We start from the raw sequence: 23054 nt of genomic DNA on the forward strand, positions 1-23054 counted from the left end.
AATAGGCAAACTCAAAGGGCAACACATCGGTCTGTGCTTACCTCATACGCTGAGTCTGGTAACGTAAGAAACCACCACGTGTCACAACTATGAATCACAAGGGCTTTTTGTAGGGACCCGGCGGCCCGCCCCGTAGATCGAAAGCAGCACAGTTCTTGATTTGGGGCCACATCGTTTGTGATCGTACTGGACTCACACTTTCTTTTCATTTTTGAACTCCTAAACAGGCAAAGACTGTCGAGCATGGGCACAGTATATGTACATAGTGTTTGAAAAAAATTACAAAAATTATTGAAAATTCGTTGCTCCTCGGTCCGTGTTTTCATTTAAACAGATATCATAATCGTTGTATGCAATTATTTTTACACGTTGCACTGTAGTCCAATTTAGAAGAAGACTCGGGTACGATTCTGGAGATATTTCGTATTCAACCATTAGCTTTTCGTTGAGCTTCATCTGGAAACCTGCAATTTCATACCTCTGGTACGTAAATACTTATCACAGCCTTAGAAAAATTCAATTGCCAAAGTTGCCAATTTCGTTTCTTGTTTCAAAGGTTCGATTTTTGAGACGTCAGTCGAGAGTAAGTGTTGAATCCTCAAGGAATACTAAGGAACAATCCTGAAAAAATATCTTTGAATCTTAAAATTTCAGCAACTTAAAAGATATCGAACTGTGCGACTCATCTACACTAAGAACTTAGTCGATGACATTTTTCACAAATTTAAAGCCCTATTTTTTCTCCTGACGTCTTGAGCCATTTAAATGCATCATCCCACGAATCTGAGGTAGTGCGGATTTCAGGTGGAGTATTCTTATATGGGATAGTAGATTATGGAGAGGGGGGTGATTCCGTTCATTTCTTCCTAATTGCCGTAAAAAACGGCCCGGAAGATGCGGCTTCGAGCGTTTCGGCGCAGTATTTTCCACAAGGAGTTCGATTGGAACGCGCCAGCCTTGTGAAACGCGCGCATCTTCCGGGCCGTTTTTTACGGCAATTAGGAAGAAATGGACGGAATCACACCCTCTCCATAATCTACTATCCCGTATACGAATACTCCACCGGAAATCCGCACCACCTCAGATTCGTGGGATGATGCTTCTAAATTGTATGGTAATTCTTATAATTGTTTTTTTTTCGGCGATTTTTGTTGTAGGTGGAATTTTAGAGCCCCAACACTGTAGTATTGTTCGTTGATACTGTATCGACTGTATGTCACATTACAGCCTCAACGATGTCAAACAAACTCCTTTTTTTACTTCCTACTTGGAAAGAGGACTTGTAGTCCTTCTGCAAACTATTTGCACTGTCGCAGCACTAGTGGCAAATATTTTGCCTGTGAACGGTGTTCTTTGGTCCTATCCAGTGCAATTTTATAGGATTTAAATAAAAGCAGTAAAAATTGAACAAGAGTTCCTTGTGTCTTGTACTCTTTATGACTGTCCGTACAACTCTGCCCACTCCACATTCATTCTGATTTTTAATTTAAACTACTTCCCCTATTAATATATATATATTTTTTTGACTGTAGAAATGCAGAGGTTCATATTTGGAATGAATTAATTTCAAATGTGAACCTCTGCATTGCATTTCTTCTCCCGCATCCATTTTATTTTTTTTTTATTTAATTTCCAGATTTTCTTGTAATTTGTCATATAAAACAAGTAATTACTAACAAAATCATGGAATTTCGAAACGAAGAAATTAAACAGATACTGAGAGAAATCCTTAGAAAGTTATCCCCCATTTTCTGCTATGTGCAGGCCGCTTGACAATTCCCGAATTATTTTCCGACTAAAAAATGTTTCCTATCCACAGCGGTCCTCATGCCACTCCTTCTCTGTTCTCTTGATGTCACACGTCATTAACAAACTTCCAGAAAATGACTTTCCTCGGCCTATGACAGGTCGAAAAAAAAATGCCTGCTGACCTGAATTCGCCAAAAAGAGGTCTGTGAAGCAATGTTTCCGAGGATCCTGATGCGTTCCACGAACATCTTTGCGATTATTTCTTTTTAAAAAGTTTGAAAACTTATAAATATAAAAACTTATGTAAAAAATGTAAAAAATAAAATAAAATAAAATATAAAAACTCGTATAAAAACTATCTAGGAAACATTGTTTCTTTGTAGTTCTTAACTTGATGGATTCTAACTCCAAATTTTTCCTGATAGGGGCCTAACGAGGAAACTGTATCGCGTTGAAATCAGAGCTTTTTGATTATATCATACTCTATTACTTTGCGAACATGTACACACCTATTTCTCATGAGATAAAAATATCTGCCACAAACAAATTCGAAAACCATGGAAACCAGCAAAAAGCCTGAGATAAAGGTAAGAACAGTTTTGAAAAAATGAAGCGTTACTATAGTTAGTTATTTAAGTTAGTTCTTTGATATTGTAGTCTCTAAGAAAATCCAGAATGTTGTGATGTCCTTCTTCAAGTTTAATGATTATTCGGAATCGATTACTTAATACAAAAAAAAATTGACTTTCTAGCTAAAGAATCATTTTGTTTTTAAGTTTTGTAAGGAAGGGTTTAAGATTAGATGACAATTAGAAATTTTGAAGCGAATCAAATGGAACAAAAAGAATGAATTCGCTCGATAATCTTAGAATCATTTAGTTCGGGAAAGATTCATGAATATTTATCAGAATGCGCATTCTATAGCGAGTTCTTTTACTGCTTAATCCTGAATGCTTTAGAAAAAGTAAAGCGAACTTCGCTTACGGAATGGAGAGGAATTATAGTTTTTCTCCCCATAACTCCACATAAGGTACGGTAAACTCCTTCCGTCAGAGCTACGTCGCTAAAAATTTCAGCCATTTACGACTAATTCAGTACGAGTCCTCAAAAATCTACCTTTTTAAAAACCAACTGAAAACCAGCTTCCAAAAAATTTTTACGTACTTCTACCGTATGCGTGGCTTCATTGGGAGCATGGAGGACCACCAAAGTGCATTTTATGTTTCCCAATGACGTCCCGCGCTGTGAGGTTAACGAAGTGCGTTTTTATTCGGTTCATCTTCGCATCCTCCAAAACTGCCCTCCTCCGCTCGCGGTCGCTGCTTAACATATCAGCGAGTGTCGGCAAACATTCAGACCTGATTCTAGCGGGGAAAAACTTATTGGTTGAGCCGCCGCCGTCATCGTCCTCAACGTTTGTGCCGTCGCTTTCGAGTGTTCGCTTTGTTCGATTTTAAATATATTCCTTCATGTCGCTTTTTGCAGGGATTTCTTCTAAAAATATCAAAATAATACAAAGAACAGGATGCTCTCTTCATCGCATCACTCATACTCGGCTGGAGATTTTATTTTCCTCTTTTTTTCGCTTTTTTTTCAAATCCACACTTTTCTGCTTCATTTACTCGATTTGCCATGGTCCACTGGAGTGAAGCGGCAAGCCGACAGGGGCGGACCTTCACGGACTCTAATCGAAAACAATTGCTCTCCTGATAAGTATTTCGCACCTGGTTCCAGCCTGAGTTCGCAGTTTTTTCTCATTCGCTGCCTACACGTTATTGATCTCACTCTGAATACGGCTCTCGTTCCGTTTTCCACATACAATGAGAATATGTATTTGGTTTGGAGAGCAGAGTCATTTTGTCTGCAAATTCTCGTTCATCAACTAAGGATTGATTTAATTAAATGTTCCAGTATTATTTAAAATCTTGTAAATAACACTAGAACCTAACATTCAAATGCATACATGAGATCCTTTGTTGCATGTATTAAGTGAAGAATTTAAACGGCGTTTAAAAAAAGTACAGTAGTATTTGATAAAACAGTAAGAAAGCTTCAACACGACCACATAATTCTCTGTTTAGTGAATTTTCATCTAATTAAAACAATGGACTTTGAAGAATCCTATCGAAACTATGGAAGAACCTAACAGTTGCACATCCAGAAAAAAAATATGACGTGAGGATTCTAACGAAAAATCTGAAAAATTTTGTTAAGAACGGAACTTTGAGCCTTTTTCGTCTTGTAGCTTTTTTATATATCGCGAATGTTTTTTTTATAAGGTTATGGTATTCTGGGAAAATAAGTCTATCTATCCTTTATATTACTCGGTGATCTTTGGTTTAGACTGGGAAGTATATTCTTTCTTTGAACTGTCCTTATATTTTCGGCGTATTTCCACTACATGTGGGGTACCAAAATGCTCTAAATAACCTCCTAATTACGGATGTAATAAACATTTTGTCCAATTTTGAGAAATCCTATGAACACCCCTTCCTTCCATGGAGATGTATCCGCGGGATATGCCAATGGCAGGATTGCGGAGGTGTGAAAGTAATTAACGGGGCTTGAGGAAACTTTGCGCGTTTTCAGGCCACACATTTGTCAAAAGTAAATTCTCGAAATATATTTGAAATCAGCAGCTCATTTACTTTCGAATGGTACTGTTAAAATTTAATTTTGACCACTTCCAAGAATTCCGACGGTTTGCGACGGATTTTGGGACAAAAGTTAGTAGCGGTATTGTATTCCCAGAAGGAGGAAGAGAATTCAACATTTCTGCGTCAATTCCATCGTCTCTCGCAGATTTTCCATACTTTTTTCTTGGATACACATTCTTGGATATAATATTTGCACTATTTCCGCAATATGCCTCTGTAAATTTTTGTAACATTATTGATTCTTACCCTATCGCTGTAAACCCGTGCTCTTGTGAGTTTTTTGAATTGCACGAAAGTACTTGGTCGCAATTACGAATCCGAATAGAACGTAAATCACAGCGAAGGTCTAAGGCGCACGGTTTTCATCTTCCTCGGAAAATATATGGCGTCTTTTATCGTAAATACCAAGAAGAGCTTCTGAAGTTAAATAGTGTCCCTCCTACTCGTTTCGTCTCATTACGCTTTGGTTGACTAGCACGAGAACCTTCTGTTTCTTAGAGAAACCTCGAGGGCAGAAGTAGTTCGAAGCATACAAGAGTCAAACGATTTTGTCAGCTATTTTCCAAGAGTCTTAACATCGAAATCGAAAAGATCGATAATGAAACTGATTTTCAATGTTTAATACTATGTTTCCAGGCTCAATCTTCCTGAATTTCAAAGTGGGACCCCGTTTGAAATTTAAAATACGGTCCTCAGTTTAAATCAATGAATGTAGATTAATGTTCGCTTTTATGAAGGACGATATGATATGATCCGACTCATTTTTAATCAGTCTATTTATTCATTTACTTATTTATATGTTTTTTTATACCTATTTATATACAATTTACTTACAAAAAGGTCTAAAACATACATAGATAAAAACTTACTGAATGTTTCTTTTATCAAGGCGACAAAATTTATTTTAATTCAAATTATTCACAATTGAGATAAGTGCACAACCTATTTATGGTAATTATGTTAATAAATAATGGTTATCGTGACTGGTTGATAAGGACGTAAAACAGTAGAGCCTAGCACGATTCGGATAAGATGCTCTACCCACGCTTTGTTGATTGGTTCGACGCTGATTTACTGTTTTTTCCCAGGACCGCAACCATTGGTTTTGTAGTCGAACGGAGCTGAATAGAATGTGCTCTTTTTCAGTTTTCGATACTCCGAAGTGGATTAATAATAATATTGGAAAAGTTTTGATATTTGATCCCAACGATAGTTAAGGTTTAGAAATTCCGGTAGTGATCTACAGCAGACCGGTGAATAAGTGACGAAACGACGACGGTGTCTTTTTCCTTCATTTCACCTTTTCACGTCCATTCTTTGATGCAAATTGTCGGAAGAGGCTCTGATGTTAAGAAAGAAGCGATTTATATGAAAAGGATTCAAAAAGTCTAGGACATCTAGGAAAAGCCGACGCGCTTCTCCGTGAAACTTCTCCAAGTGGAAGTACTCTTAATGCTATGTATTCACCTTAGAAGCATTGTCACTTAATTTAAAGGGATCCCCCCCACGAATCTGGGGGTGGTGCAGGTTTCGAGTCGGCTATGCCTATATGGGGTCGTAGATGATGGACAGGAGGGTGATTCCGTCCATTTCTTCTTAAATGCCGTAAAAAACGGCCAGGAAGATGCGGTCGCGAGCGTTTCGGGTCGCTATTTTCTACGACGAGTTCGATTAGAGCGCGCCAGCCCCGTGCACGCGACAGGCATTAGCAAAAAACCAAGCTCCAACAATAGTCGTTTTCTTTACTTTCTGTTTTCACTTTGAACGAATTCGAAAATTTGTAAGCAAAAAATGATTTCCTTTTTTTTTGGTTGACGAAATTGTGTATATCCGAGGAAAAATCCGAGCTCACATGCCACGTATAAATATGACTTTTATGTCATTTGAGGGAACGAGGATAGGTGGTCCGCACATCAGTCAAAAACGCATCAGCTATGATCCGGATTTCTCTGCTATCCATTTATTCTTTTTCTAACAAAATGACAAATGCGAGATCATTCATTCGTCTTTTGGATATGACATTTTATTCATTAAATATCAGAAAATGAGAAACGTCAGATGTAAAAATTTACATCTAAACAATAACAAAAATGTTGTTTTTTAACTGTGGAAAAAAAGAAGAAGAAGAAAAACTAGCCAAGTTTACCAGTATGCGTAGAAAATTCTTCATTCTTTAATTTAAAGATTTCCCTAAAGAGAAAATAAAAAATAGCACATTATTCGGCACTGATGCGTTCATTTGGCACAGTTTATCGAAAAAAAATTAGTAGTTTTTATGTGGAGGCTGCTGTGCGCTGTCTGGGTCATAACGATTGTTTTTATTCGCCACATTTTTTTTCTGGAGCTGCACATCGATCGAAATGTTTAGAATTTATTTCAAAAACATACCCAATTTATATCATAATTATATTTCGACTACTTTCAAAAAAAAAAAAACAGATGCTGTTAAAAACATCAATAAGTCAGTGCTTTGTTTAGCCTAAATTCTTTTCGCCAGTTACTTTTTCCAAATTCTGAACGTCAAACAATAAAATCTAATTCTTATTTAATTACAATTTCTTATGCTTAAACAGTTTTCCCATAACTTTTTCTGTTTCCGATATGACATCTGTATCCATGAATTATTAAACACGGATTCCCTCCCGTTTGTGACTCATGCTGTACACGGAATTAAACATCGTACCGTTGCATTCAATGCTACTTCGCGGGGGAAACATCCCCGTTCATTGAGATTTCGTGCGGGAATCGCATCGTTCCCTGTAGTTCCTTAGCGCTTAGATGGTCTTACTCAAATTTTTATTCTCTTCAGTCACATCGTATACATCGTTGAAGGAGGAGTAGTGAAGCGATCGTAGGAAAGTATACGTCGACTGGTTGTGTTGATAAATGTGCCTTAATTATGTGGGCGGCCTGCTGAACACATTTATTAACGTCTAACATTAATTTCTTCTCTTTATTTATTGATGGTTATTGCATGGATACGTACGTACGTTCAGCTCTTTTTAAAGTTAATTTTCGTTCCGTTTGTGACGTATCGGTCCCGGCCTGTGTTCGAAAACACACTCCAGTCACAGAATATTCGCAAGTTTGTTATTATCACCAAGCGGTCCTTAGTGATGACGATGACCGTTAATCCTTCTACAAAAACAAATAAATAAATAAATAAATAAAGAGAATGACAGTATTTTCGCTCCTGATAGCAAACAAAACGCTTTCATCTGGCACCTGCTTGCTCAAAAAAATCACGGTCTATTTAAGGGCGAAAAAAATCTGAGAAAGCTCTCCTAACCAGGTGAATTTGAAGGTGTAATTTTTGTAAATAATTTCAATAATACCATTCATGACAACATAACATGAAGAAGACTCGGTTTTTCAACCCTCATTTTTTCCTCAAAGATTGGAAGGCTTAATTTGGTTCTTTTTTGGCTTGTTGGTTCCGACCCCGGACGAACATCAAGTATCCGTGAGCCTCATTAGAGTTTCGAAAACTTTTGAAGAATTTAGACGATTGGGCGATGGCCCGGAAGAAGCAAATAAATCTTACTCATATTGCAGATGAGGGGGCGATTTTGTGCTACATGCAGAGTAAGTATTTAGGTACTGTAAGGATCTTCGTGCATATCACCTCAGGAAGCATATCCGTCCAATCACTGTACTCTGATACATCTTTAGAATTTTTTTTTTGCTTTGTTCCAGTGAAAAGTCACAATATTCATCTTTTTTACAGTACTCGAAACCTCAGTGACTCTACGAACAGTAACTATTTTTAGACATTGCATCTTAAACGATTATGATCCATCTTATACAATTTCTGCATCCTCCGCATCGTCATCTATCATGTTTCATTGTTTATTTTTCGTCACCTTTTCCATTCTTTTCCTATTTTTAGCAATCTAGAATTAGTTTATTTTTCGTATCGTTTTTAGAGCAGTGAAGAATGAATTAAATGTCGAACCTGAATCATCGCCCACGCCATTTTTTTAATCTGTAATTTCAATGAATTCTATGCGGACTGAACACTGATTCATTGAGGAATCATCCGTTAACTTTGATTTCAACTGCTTAAAATTCCGATTTTTATCCGAATGTAATTCGAGTTTAATATGCAACGTTAGACGCCCTTCACGCATTTTTCTTCGCTCCTGATTTTTTTCCTGGTTCTTTGCGGGGCCGTTTTTAGAACGAAATTCCTTACTGTTCTCGTCTTTGTCTTCGTGATGAGTTCTCTGCTGATATGGATAAAGGATAAAGTGGACGGCGTTGGTCAATCTCTGTGAAAATGGACGTTCGACCTCAATTCAGAGTCGTTTGAGGTTAATGAACGCGTGTGATGCCTTACAAAACACATCTTCGTGGGAAAGGGCGAACTGATGTTTCGAGTCAATGTTTTTTGTCCTTCCAGAAAAGTCTGGTTCCAATTTTTCGATCTCAGAGGAATGTACGGCTTGGATGGTACTAGGGCGGTTTCGAACTGTCGACCGTACAGTCACAGTCGAACCTATTACCGACTGTGCTACATCCGTTTATTGCTAGGAGTTATGCAGGGGAATTCTTTTTCTAAAGTACAAGAGCGGAGATTTTTCTACACTGTAGACCTAAAATCTCGATTTTTTTGAATTCTCTAATTGTGGCTCTAGTTACTTGTAAAAATAGTTGCGTGAATGTTTGCGCAACTGATTGCGACATGCTCCGCCCATATAGATGAAACTAGGTGTCAGTGGCGTTGGCGGTGCTAAGTTCTATGCCGAATTTATATGGTTTATGGATTTTTTCTCTTAAATATTCTCTCGAAGCTCTTTTTTGGTGATTTAGTCTCTAGTTCTACTCAATAATCTACCGTAACCATCCGCCTCATGCCTTCCAACCATTTTATTCAACTCTGTAACATTCCGAAAAGCATGGGTGTAGGCTGAGCAAAACAAAAATATTGGGTATAGCTCAGTTTTTTAAAGCTTTTATTTTTTTGGAGAAGAGTTGTCTATTACTTGACGAAATATCCAAAAGAAAGAGCTTAAAGAGCTTGTGCTTAATGCTCCACTTGAGTGTTTTTATGATTTTCTTGAACAAATTCCTTATCAATACTGGGAAAATCTATCCTGAAATAGAATTTCTGAGCACAAAACTCGATTACTTTCCGACCTTTTTCGGGTTTTAACCAAATCAGAAAATCACGGAGCAGTTTGGGATATTTCTATTGTATACGGAGAGAGTGTCATAGGCGAATCCACTGCCAATGTTAAAAGTGGCAATTTTGCTCCGGTTGATTTCTAGGAAAACAGCGTCGATAAATTGGTGGACTAGTAGGAAATCGTAAACAATGACAGAAAAAAACATAACTAATTAAATAATTAATTAATTAATTGTGATACGAAGTCATTTTAGAACCCAATAAAAACAACAGTAATTAACTGTGAATTATGAAGAAGCTTTACGCCTCCCCCCACCGAATACGTTTCAAGAAACCGATATTCTTAAAAATCAACAGCTTCTTTCATACTCTGAATCATTTAAAAATCCAGAATATTGTACAAAAATGTCCAAACGTATCCCTGCTATGATTTCAGCTTTTCAGCTGTACTTGAAAAAAAAAGATCAGAGTTTTGAAAAAATGAAAAAATCCTTATAGCTTGTAGACGTCATTCGCACATTTTATGTGTTTGAATGATATGATTCAAAAGAAAAAAAAGTTATGATAAGATCTGACGCATCGAACCGAGTCAGCAGTTGTTACGCAAATACGTGATGCCTCAAAAGAGTCACCCATCGTTTAATTTCTGTTTTTTTTTTGTTCTGTACGAAATGACGAGACTGAAGAATGACCAGTTAGTGTACGGCTTGAATCCAGCGCCGAAAAAAAAAGACATGTTCTAAACCGTGCGGCGTTCACGTGCCGTCGAACCCGCCCCCGAGCGCTCTTCTCTCAAAAGTGTGGATGTATGTATGTGTGGGCCTTATCAAGCATGTGTTTACGCCGTATCCTCAACAAAATTGAATGTTCATGTACGTCTCACACAACAAAATTCCACTTCATGTCCCCTACATCTCCTCCTCCTCCTCCTTCTTCTTCTTCTTCTTCTTTTCCTTTGAGAGAGAGAGACTGAGTGAGAACATCAGAAGCACTTTTTCCGGTGATTTCGCGGTGAATTTGTTGATTTAACTTTTGAAAGGCGCGGCTCTGATTAGAGTCTCTTGTGCTCGTTCTTGTTTATTTCGCATGCTAATACGGTCTCCTCCGGAGAATTATTCACTGAGATTTTTTTTGTCCGTCGAATTTCCCAGAGTTCTTATCGGCTTCTTTTTGTTCAAGTTTGACTCAAGGACTCACGTCATTATTTGTCAACCCGTAAATAACCGCTGCTTCCGCTTAAAAATCGATTTCTTTTACAAATGCATTCCGAGAGCATGTCTAGATTTGCACGATTCCATCTTTTATAGGAGGGGAAAAAATCAAGGTCATGAAGTTTTTGCTTGTGAGACGTTGTCGGGACACTTTCTAAGATCTCTTTAGATGCTGTTACTGATATGACTGTAACTAAATGATTAATTAATCCTCCTCTAGTCTTTCGGACTTTTTTTGGTTTTTATTTATTTGTTTATCTATTTATTTTACCAGTTTAACAATATAGGATGGAAATGCTATACCTGTCTAGTGTCTTAGTTTCTTCGTTGGCCGTTTTCCGATGTTTCTCTGAATTATCCTGCATTTGAGATCACTAGAACACTCAACGTTTCATGGATTTTTATTTATTTATTGTATTTTGAGGAACAAAATTGTTGGAAGTTAGCAGGCCCAGTTCTTTCAGCGGTCATCCATCTGTTACGGTAACAGATTCTCGACATTCAAGGAAGATATTGAAATTATTATTGTTTACTCCATGTGATAATTCTTCTGCTTGAACTATTGCTTGATATTTTCTAATCCTTAGTCAAGAATCTCGGAGAAATTGTTTAGGCGACGCAGCAGGATGCAAAGCAAAGATTTTCATGCAAACACGGTTGAATACCCAAAAAGTGCATTTCGAGTTAAAAAAAGCGGACATTCATCGAACTTTCACTTTCACTGAATTATTTTTTGATGTGAAAATCCATTTTGTATGCAATTTATTTCACAAAGTAGTTCAGTTATTTCATCACATTAAAAAAAATTCATAAAAATAAAAATAAAAAATAAATAAATAAAAATTCATCATTAAAAATAGTGTGGAAATCTTAGCTGTTGAATTTTTTCTAAGACTCTGGTCGTTTATCCATTTTTCTTGAAGTCTCTTCATGTCAAAACTAGAGGATTTTTACTACGACTATTTTCCCGCATATTTTTATATGTTATTTACATATTCATTCATATATCTGCATATATAAACACATGTATTTAAACTATGAAAATGAGATGGGAATATGACTTTGTGTATTTCAAATATCTTGGTTGAGCTATAATGCTTTCCTAGCTTTTTTTGCTGTGCTTTAATTACCATCCGAACCACGAAAAGAAAAAAAGTTCGGAAATGTTGCTCTGCTCTGTTTACAAATTTGCGTTCTTACATACTGCTACATCCTGCAGCGAATCGAATAAAAACCGAATTTTTAATTGAACATTCGTATATTTGAAAGTTCATGCAAGATAATACCCTGAGAATGTGGACATTCAAAGTCTGAGAACTCTTGCTTTTGCAAATTCGATAATTTAGAAAATTTGCGATAAAGTTTCGAATATGAAAATTTCTACCAAAGTTCTAAATTCATTTCTTTCTGTTTAATTTTCGACGAAAAATTTATAAACTGTTCTTAGCAATGCCACTGCATTCATAGGCGATAGCTTTTGGAACGCAGCACAGGATACGGTAAGATAAAAATGTTAGTTTTGATGTCCAGAAGCCCCATTTGGGTTAAATTTTTCACGATTCTGTAGCTGTTATTGGTGCAGATTTTACAGACTCCTTTCGTCTTTTTCTTTCAACAGAAATCTGTTGAAGAATTCAAACTGAATGTTCTGTTTGAAGCGAATTTTGTTCAAAAAGTCGAGTGAAATTTTCGTTCATAACATCTGCTGGTTTCCCAATGGCTCTGATCCTCATTCTATTCATTTACGTTTCTTTGTTCGTTTGCATTTACCTGGATGAAATGTAATACCTTCACCGTCCTTAATATCAATTTCGGTTTCATGTGCACCTCACGTATTTGCGATATGAACCATTTGCCAGCTATATGCATCGTTTCTGGAAGTGTTAAAGGAGAAGCAGAAGTCTTTCTCTCTCACACCTTCTTTGTTCGTTCATCTATGTACGTACGTGTGATACTACACTTTTCACTTTTCGTGGTAGGACCTTTGACAACTCACCTCGAAATACATGAGGTCGTTTCCATCATATCTACTTTTATGCACACAAAAATCCCAGGAATAATTCCCAATGTTCCGACTTTTTCATGTGACGAACATCGTACTGTATATGTACTGGAATAAATAGTTAAATACGTATATGTATTGCGTAAAGTCGTGAGTTTCAACGTGCCGTCATCTAATACATAAAAAAAAAACCTCTCTCCAATTTTTCAGTAATGACAGACACCGAATTTTTACAACCCACCCTATGTCAACGAGTATGCTGCTGCTTCAGCTCATCCACATCAAAAGAGCCACCAGTAAAACTTATAAGATGTGAGCAATTACGAAGTTTTTATTTGTTTTATTGCCTAATTCCCACTGGTTCCGAAAATGCTGTACGTATCCAGAAATATCATTGCTTTCAACGAATGTGATGTGTTGATTATAGCAGGAACACTGCAAACAGTAGCGCCGAAAACAAATGGGCAACATATTTCCGCCGCTGAAAATACGATTGATGGGTTTGAAGATGTGAATTTAGGTGAGTATCATAACAGAACATCCACAGTTTTTTTCCAACCGATAATAGACCCAGTATTTTTGATTAATGCATCATTTTTTGTATTTTTTTTGGAGGATAACTACAACTAATTAGCTCCATTCATAGTCGAATAATAGGCGGCATCGTCTTGATTGTAAGAGGAAGGAAGGAAGCGAGCGAGCTAGCGAAGAAGTGTAGAAAGCATTGATACTGGCTAAGGAAAAAAAATCCAGGAATTTTGGTCGACAGAAAAAGATTAAATAACGAATTGTCTGTAGAATTTAAAAGATGTTTAAAATCAACTTCTTCAGGAAAAGATTCCTTACTTTCCTTCGTTGTCAAACAACGAAAAACTTTTAATGATTGTCGAGTTTTTGTTTTTTTTTTTCATTTTGATGTGACGTATTATTTTCAATTATCATTTTGAAAGAAAAAGAATTAAAGAGAGCAGCAAATACGGTGTAGTTAATGGGTAACGCAAGAAAAAAATAATCCCGGCTGTGAAATGGATGCATAGTTGGGTCAAAACGACACGAAGCACGGAGAGTTGCGTAAGCGGCTGCGCTCGTTGCGGTGCAGTGGAGACGGCGGTTGGAATCGAGGTGGGACCATGGCGGACTACAGAGACGGGTGGAGAATCCTTACACGATCCCAACCGCTACGCTTCACCGCAAACGCTCGAAGCAGCGCATGTGTCCGTGCTTCATGTCGTTTTGACCCAACCACGGCTGCTGTAGCCGATACAGTATCCATGGGTCAACCCAAAATTGACAGGTCGTTTGTTGTTTTTGACCCATGCAATCGATTCAAGTTCGATTTGTGATCTGCTACGAATTAACGCTAATAGATCTTCTGCTTCCGTTCCCCCTGAGGAATAAAAAAAATTAAAACAAACAAAATTGAATGGTAACAGTAGTGTCAGAATTAAATAACTATTAGAAAGGTCCTAGTACTCCTTGAAGTTCTTCTCCTCCGATTTCATGCATATTTCGATTAATTTTGCTTTGCGATTCCACGATTCCAAATACGATTCTGAATGCTCAGTTGAAAAGAAGATGAAAAAAAAATCCAGATTGTGGTGATTTGTTTTGTAAATCCGGGGCGTTTCAAAAAAGCTGGATGCCACAGGTTTCTCTTACAAGAAGGATTAAGACACAACACAAATAAGAAACTCAGCAAACGTTTTAAGCAATGTTTGGACACCTCGAAGAAATGATGTTTATCCACTTCGTTGAGTTCGTTGAGTCACAAATAGATTCGAATCACGTCAGTATGGTTTGGTTTTAAAACTAGATATTTACCTCCCTCTCCAGTTTCTTTAAACAATTTTAAAGGACATAGTCTCTGGCATATGAACACGGATGCGCAAACGCGCTTTACTGCAATTCAGGATCGTTGAGGTTTACGAACACGTGTCTGGCCTATACAATGAGTTGTGAGGGCTAGGCGAGGTATCAAATCAGTGTTTTCTTCCTCTCAGACAAGTCTGGTATCAATTTATCGACCCCTGAGGAGGAAAGGTTGGTTGGCTTTATTGCGGTTCCGAACCTTCGATCGACTGTGTAGTCATGGTCGATCCTCTTACCGAATGCTTTCCGCCTTTATTCATCATTTATTATTATTTCTTATTATTATTGCTATATTAATTACTTATTTATTTTATTTTTTATTTTTCCTTCGTTAACACTTTAAGAGAGTAGTTCACCTTGATCTGCGAGGTCTCATCAGGTCTCGATCAATATTTTTTTCTTTGGGAAAAATAAGGTCATTACTCTAAGTATCTAGTAAGGTTATTTCAGTACAGTATACAGCGCTATTACATCAAGTTCCACCAATTTTTGGTTCATCTGCTTCTTATTGTTTTTTTTCCTCGCATACCTTTTTCGATCCTGTTGAGCAGACTTTACAAGAGTGAATATCTCAAAACGCATTTATGTATGTCAGCAAAAAAAAAATTAGAATATTCCTTTGTTTTCTGAGGAGTGAGGAATGAAGTCAGACTTGCTCAAATGTTGTAAGTAAGTGAAGTTGGAACTGAGAGAATAGAAATCGGATCATTATTACCCTTACAAACCACACCTCTTTATATTCGAACCTCTTTATAATCCATCTTGAAGTAATCAAATGATCAAATGAATTTTTTTTTTTGGAATCACGGGCTTAAAAACGAAAATGAAATCAAAAGCTTGGACTCTTATCAGCGAATCCAAAATTAGCGTAAGATGACGGAATCGTTTGCTTTTTGTTCTAGAATCTTCTTTTCACATTCATACATCTAGTTCTCTTAAAAAGAACAAAAATCACAAGAATTTTTTAAAAAATTTACGAGCCTATGAGTAGGATGCAAGATTTGAACTAAACTGATTTTAACCGACTCTAAACTTCATTCCCTTCCTTTTGTGTGATGCTGTAGTTAGTCGCACTACAACCACTCGATTAAAACCATCCACTGATCGCCGCGATTCCTCCGTGCCGCTCATGTGATCAGCATCAAGTTTCGCTGTTTATTCTAAGCATCAGTGTGATGTTGACGTTGCGAAGATATTTTCGAGAACGATCGGCATTGTTTGAGCACAGTTTCGAGTTGAAGACTTTGAGTGGTGAGATTCGCATCAGAAAAAGTTGAGCCCACTAAGAATTCAGACAAAAAAAAAAGAACGAGCTGAAATGCCGTTTCAGAAGTGCGAACTGCAGCTGACAGCTCGATTCCGCGAGTGCTAGTGGAAAAAGAATCGAACGCCTTCAATATGAATGACATTATGATGGAAGAAGTGCTTCGAGAAGAGAAACCGGACGATGTGGAGTGTGTTATTGAGGTGAGAAGAGGTGTGACGATTCGAAAATGTGGTTGCACGCTTAAAAGAAATGTTTGCTACAGAAAAGTTGGCACCGCAATCGAATCCTTCTCTGCATTCACTCATTTTATACGATAGGCATAGGAGCTCTCAGTGGGAACACTTGATTACGTTAAAGGCAGCGTACCATGAAATTAACGTCGTACGAAAACGCAAAGAAAACGCGGAAAGCGGATTGTAGATGGAAACGAGCCTGACCCAGTTCCCCCTAGTCCTTCTAAGTTCAGTTCCCCCTAGTCCTTCTTAAAAATGAAAACCGTTGGGACCACTTCAGTTCCTACGAGGTACGTTGTAACTCTTCACTTTGTACATTCTCCAATCCCTTCAGCACCTTACTGGTTTCGCTTGAATAGGTTGATGAAGAGACCTCGTTAAACTTACACCGCTGTCTCGTGGACACGGCGAGTTCACAAAGGTGTCGTGTTGCAGCTGATTTCATAGGAGAGATTGCTTGTTCCACGACGGTTTTTTTTATGACGATTAGGGGAAGGCGAGCGGAGTCGCGCTCGTTTCCGCAATCTACAACTCGAACGTCTACGTCTTCCCCGGGGTTTCCGTACTGTACGTCAATTCCGTGATACTCTGCCTTTGAGGCCGCTTTTCAACTCTAGTTAATACAAAAAAAGCCCTTTCAATTGGAAGGAATTTTTGATAGTCCAATTTAAATTGAACTTTCGCATTTCTGGATTTTTTTCTTTGATATTTAGTCCTTCCGAGCAGTAGAAAAGATTTGATGAAAGTCTGCAAGTATATCGCAGCGAAAGCGTGAAACCAGTAAGTCCAAATATAACTGAGCTTAGAAGCACTGAAGGGTTCAATTTGTTTGACGATGCAACTCTTTACAGCTATGGGAAAACGACATTAAAGAGAATAATGTGCAATAACGCGAAATCATCCAGTAGGGCATCTCCTTCTGTCCGAACAAGTAATGAGACCCACTTTACACGGTTTTATCTCATCAATTTTATGGGTGAGAATTGTTGCTTCTGGGAATGGTTCGACTTCAACTTGTACTTACTTTGAAGTTTAATAATGCGCGTACAGTTTCACAATAACTTGCGGAGATAGCCGTTGTATCAAGTCGCTGGTTTTATCCTCCTATCCACCTGGGAAAATGTGTTACCAGTTTTTCGACTCTGGAAGGATTAAAAGCTTGGTTGGAACTAGGCCGGATTCGAAACTCCGATCGATCATGCAGCAACAGCGGTACCTCTTACCGACTGCGCTACACCGCCGCCTGACATCGATAACAGTAATTTTTACATCAAAAGAACCTTGTACTTCTACTACTTCAACGGGATTACCTACTGTAAGGGTTTTGATTACGGTAGTAGATGCATATATGCTTTGAATGAATTTGAACTAAAATTAAAAACCCACTCTGGAGTGGAATGGAGTGCGCACTCTGATCAGGGTACAGAAGCAGAGCGAGATAATGGATAACTTCTCTACTTAACTTTCAGTTTAATTAGTTCACTCTTTAGCTTACGGCTTCAGTGATTTTCTCGTATTTTTCCCGTATTTTGGAAGAATACCCTTGGGGAGCCCTTGCTCGGAATAGTTTGCATTTTTTTTGGTGGTGCAAAGCTTGCAATTTTATATGAGTTATGCTCAGTTATCGTTAGCAAGTTGTAAAGAAGACTAAGGTAGAATTCAGTCACTCCTACTTCTTCCGGACGTTGTCTTTAAGGAGAATACTTTTAGAAATTGTTGGGTGAATAACGTCATTATATTTAAAAATTTAGGTTAACTTAGAACTAAAGTGAACGTTAAATTGTACGACGTTTATCAGTCCCCCTGGGCATGCGCCTACACTTCAATTTAGAACCGTTTGAGATTTTCAAAAGCATATGCAGCAGCCTTACAATGAGCTGCGGGCGAGTCGATATGTGAAGTCAATGTTTGATCCCCCAGGCAAGTTTAGAATTTGACGACCCTGGAGGGATGAAGCACTTGATTGGCCCTAGAGCGGTTCCGATTTTTTGATCCCAGCGTTGCAGTGGAACCTCTTTCCGACCGCGCTACACCCGCTGGAGTAAGATAATTAATAATTGGTTTTTTTTTTGTAAGAATTCGTTGCTGAGTTCTGGGATTTGAGTAAATGAAAATGAATTTTTTATCGCTTCAAGTGCTTTGTTCCAGGACGCTGTTTCCATCAGTACGGATGTCGTGGAAGAGGTAGACGAGTCGGAGCTCTCTCGACTTCGGTTGCATTCACCCAAAGAAACGCCTTCATCTGAGAAGAAAGAAGTGGATCAGAAGTCGAACTCTTCACAGGAGTCCCGGGACAAAGAGAAAGAAGAAATCACTCGGCGCTTATCGCTGGAGCTTCCATCGACATCGAAAGCAGATGACGCGCAGAGTCTTGGACGGGTTTCACCTGATTCTAAAGAAGATGACACAACTCCGACACAAGGAGTAGCTTCAGTGACGGTCACTATTGAAAGCAGAACAGTGGACGCACCAATAGAAGGGTCGAAGTCACTCAGCGACATTGAGGAGAAGTCATCTAGTGACTCAGAAGCCCCGGAAGCGGACGCGAATCAAAAAGACGTGGTCGTTACTTATTCACAAGAAGAAGTGGTTGTGGAGATCACTCCCACCGCACAGAGTGAGTTTCACACATTCATAAAAAGTCACAAAAGTAGAAAAGAGCTACGTTGGTGTGCGTTTCTCTAAAGACGCTAGTGATTCTATGAAGTTTAGAAGTGATTTTGCAGAAACTGCCATTTTTAGGTCAAATAACATTTTCAGGGTGATTTAACCCACTGATGATGTTGCACTTTTTTGCGTAGCTGGCGCCAACAGACTTAAAAGAACAAGAAGAAAAATTGTATAAGAAAGCAGTAATCGTGAATGATGGATAGCAATAAATCTCATAATTGCTTAAAATTTTAAAAAGTTATGAATTCATGAAAAATAAAGGTCGAAAAGCGTACGGCTCATCAGTGCACCGCGCATTCGTCAAAAAGTTAAAACGTGACTCGCTTTCTTAGAAAAGAGAAACTTAGGCCTAACATGGCAAATTTCCTTTTTTTTTCATTTTTAAGAGGTACTTGACAAATGTTTCTAACGAGCGAGTGGTTGGTTATGACGCTACATTACCATTGAACAAAAAAACAAACACAAGATGGCACAGGAACACGATAACGCTCCTACTGCTATTCAGTAACAAGGCCTAAAAATAAAATTTTGAAGGAATTATTGTGTTTTTTGGTGCTATCGCTTTTGGTATGATACTTTTTCGTCGAAACTCCGAGGTCAAAGCCAGCTTATCACGATTTGGACGTGGCCGGAATCCACAACGAAAGTGTAGAGTTCGGGTAGTAGATTGCACAACGCAGCCCAGAATCGCTCATCCTTCCTTAGAGGCATCACCCCACGAATCTGAGGTGGTACGGATTTCAGGTGGAGTATTCGTATACGGGATCGTAGATTAAGGAGAGCGGGGTGATTTTGTTCATTTCTTCCTAATTGCCGTAAAAACGGCCCGAAAGATACGGCTTCGAGCGTTCCGTTGCGCTATTTTTTACAACGAGTTCGGTTGGAGCGTGCCAGCCGTGTGCACACGCAGCATCTTCCGGGCCGTTTTTTACGCCAATTAGCAAGAAATGGACGGAATCACCTACCTCTCCATAATCTACGATTTCGTGTACGAATACTCCACCTGAAATCCGTACCACCTCAGATTCATGGTGTGATGCATTAACGGTCGTAAAAAAGGGCGTGGAAACCGCTTTAATTCCTACGTTGCACGTTCGGAAGCGCTTCCATGTACACCTTCCGGTCACTAAGCAGCCTATTCATTGGTTTCATCCGAAAATTCTGGCGAGAAGACATCAGTAATCCTCTTCCGCTCGCACCTGGATGTGGGGCGTTACAATTAAAATCATCATAGGAAGTGACGTCTTCCACGCCGGTTCTTACGACGGTTAGGGAAAGATGAGCGGAACCGCGCTTTCGCAATCCACTATACGCTTTCGCTGTGCATTCGGCACCACGTGAAAAGTTGATGCGCTGTCTTTGAGTGACAAAAAAATTCTCTTTCCAAATCCAATCCAAGTGGTCGTTAGTTCTGAAATTCAATGAAACTTTCCATCAAATTCTAATTCTCAACATAGTTTTTGAGAATACTTCAGAAAGATTACTAAAAATAGTGGACACTGGGTCACGTATGGAATGTATTTAAATAAATCTTAGTAGTGGCATCATCTCTTGGAAAGACCATATCCAATAATTTGATAGAATTTTCTTATGTGATTACTCTTGACAGAAATGTGAATGACTCACAGCTCCTTTACTGGTAAATCTATTTTCGGCTTAGAAGCGAAAAAAAATCCCTCCACTTTCCCAACAAGCGACAGGGACTCTGTTCAGCTTTTCTTTCGCATCTGTAGCAGAAGATACGAAAACCGTAAAAAATAAGGCTCCTAGGGGCTAACTGCGTAATTCTATTTTGCAAATAGTAATGCTTTACAGCCACCTGCGATGACGCACAGATTTTTTTTTTGAAAGATTTCTACTGGACGTTCTATGTGTTTACATATCTCATGCTGTTCCAGAACCATTCGATCCTGTATCGACTCCATCGAAATCCATAATGTATGCGGACACTTCTTCCGAGGAAGATAGTGACGAAGAAGAGGAACATGAGATCATGCCACCAGTGCAAAGATCGCAGAAGATAATGAATTTTGATAAAATCCATGATGGGCCTACGGTGAATGGAAGGCTTACGAGCGGTTCGACAATCGCATCGAACCCTTTTGATGATTCCAGTTCTGAAGATGAGGAGCAGAGTCGGAAACATGATATCACGTCGTCGAAGGAAGTAAGACAAACTCAAGCTACTCATCCCATTTCATTTTTCATATTCATTTCGAGACCAACGCTTTATAGGTGACAGTGACGAGGATTGTGGTCAGGGATGATGGTAGACCAGATGAGCTTACCTCTGGATCGGTGAAGTTGTCACTTGACGGCAGAGAGGCAATTACCGATGAAGAGTTTTCTGAGAAGCTTATCTGATTGTCCGTGAACGTGTATTCACCTATTCGTCTCTGAAGCTGTTCCTGGTGCGTAAAAATTGCTAGTCATTCAGCAATCCATTATTGTTTATTTTGCTCAATGTTGTATTTTATGGAGATAAAGATGTATTTTCGCAAAATGGTGTTCCAATTACCTTTCTAAATATTTTGCTTCATCTTTCTTTGCAATATAATTTTTCTACCGTAACCTTATCCAACCAACAAGTTATTTTAAAGTTATGGTATTATTGTTTACAGATACAAGGTGATGAGATCGGCTGAAATGTGCTAAGTACATTAATTATTTCGCATTTTAGTTCATTAAATTTTCGAAAAGAAGGTAAGACTCATTTAAATTTTCCAGAACGTCTGACAGGATTGGTGGGATTATTCAAAGGGACCTTTGTGCTTTTTCGTAAAGTGACCAGAAATGCAATGAGCCTACATAATATTATATCTAATACAGTTCAATTGACTTGTTTTATCCACAAATTCACAAATTGCTTCCTTGACATCTGTTTCAAAAAATTGGTTAAAGGCAGCATACCACGAATCTGAGGTGGTACGGATTTCATGTGGAGTATTCGTATACGGGATAGTAGATTATGGAAAAGGGTGTGGTTCCGTCCACTTCTTCCTAATTGCCGTAAAAAACGGCCCGGAAGGTGCGGCGCCGCACAGGACTGGCGCGCTCCAATCGAACTCCTTGCAGAAAATAGTGCGCCGGAACGCTCGAAGCCGTATCTTCCGGGCCGTTTTCTACAGCAATTAGGAAGAAATGAACGAAATCACTCTCCTCCCCATAATCTACAACCCCGTATACGAATACTCCACCGGAAATCCGTACCACTCCAGATTCGTGGGGTGATGCCTTTAACTTAATCAAAAAGTGCTGACTTTACAGTTTTTAAAATCAAATTAAATGTGAAGTACTGTGAAAATGCGAGGTCGAATAGTCTTGGAGAGATCAGATTTTCACAAATAAGGATGGAATGCTTTATATAATTACGCTGTACTAATGCTATCTAGCATTTATCACCTGAACGCGTTGCACGGGAAAAGGAGATTTTTCGTACTATCACGTGAGTGGATGGTACAATTTGTGTAAAATTTATAGAGCCGTTCAATGAACCGTAATATTTGTAGACACGGCTCTGAACTTATCTCACCATCGCGCAACGATTTCATGGAATTTTGCACACTCTGCCACAACTATCCAGTAATGAGAGCAAGACTTGTGGAGGCCTCTGTTGGAAAGTATAAACGATAAAGGATAACGTCTCTGGTCAATCAATCCCTTCTGGGAAGTCACCTATACGTTCGACTTCAAATCAGAATCGCTTCAGGCTTACGAACGCGTCTGCCGCCTTACAACGAGGTGGCGAGCCGAAATCAGTGTTTTTATCCTTCCAGACAAGTCTGGTACCAATTGAGTCTGGGCCCCAGAGGGATTAGAAGTTTGAACGGTTCAGTTCCATTGATCATGCAGCGAACCTCTTAATGGCTCTGTTACATCACTCCTTTGAAGAAAATTGTTAGACCTGTCAGAAAAATTCATATTGAAATCATTTCTTGCTTCGATTTGATAAGTGAGGTAACGAAAATCAGCTTGTGACTGATTTTCTGGGTTGAAGTCTTCCTCCGAACAAATGTTCACACCAAACATAATTTAATCGGATGTCACTCACGTCTTGAAATTCATTGCTTTGCAATTTTTTCTCAAGATTTCAGCTGGAATCGACAAGATCAAGATTCAGCTACACTGCAAGAGATCTTCTTACTGCAATTTTGACTTTTGCTAGATTTGCAAGTTCCAGAACATTGAGCTCGGTACAAGACCATTTTAATAAATACCAGTTTATTAATTTTGCAAATTGTAAACAATAAAATATGTACAAAGTTGAC

The 23054-nt window shown here is 38.5% G+C and overlaps 1 protein-coding gene across 1 annotated transcript; it reads left to right on the top strand.

Moving 5' to 3' along the window:
* Positions 1 to 12959: 12959 nt before the first annotated feature.
* On the top strand, positions 12960 to 21150 carry RB195_000922 (uncharacterized protein; the record flags this gene model as incomplete). Its single annotated transcript, XM_064197482.1, has 6 exons — positions 12960 to 13059; positions 13175 to 13267; positions 15947 to 16083; positions 18265 to 18733; positions 20685 to 20953; positions 21022 to 21150. 6 exons carry the CDS (start codon positions 12960 to 12962, stop codon positions 21148 to 21150), a joined length of 1197 nt encoding a protein of 398 aa, XP_064053363.1.
* Between the last annotated feature and the right edge of the window lie 1904 nt (positions 21151 to 23054).

The sequence above is a fragment of the Necator americanus genome, chromosome IV (genome assembly GCF_031761385.1).
Source record: "Necator americanus strain Aroian chromosome IV, whole genome shotgun sequence".
Taxonomy (NCBI): Eukaryota; Metazoa; Nematoda; class Chromadorea; order Rhabditida; family Ancylostomatidae; genus Necator; species Necator americanus.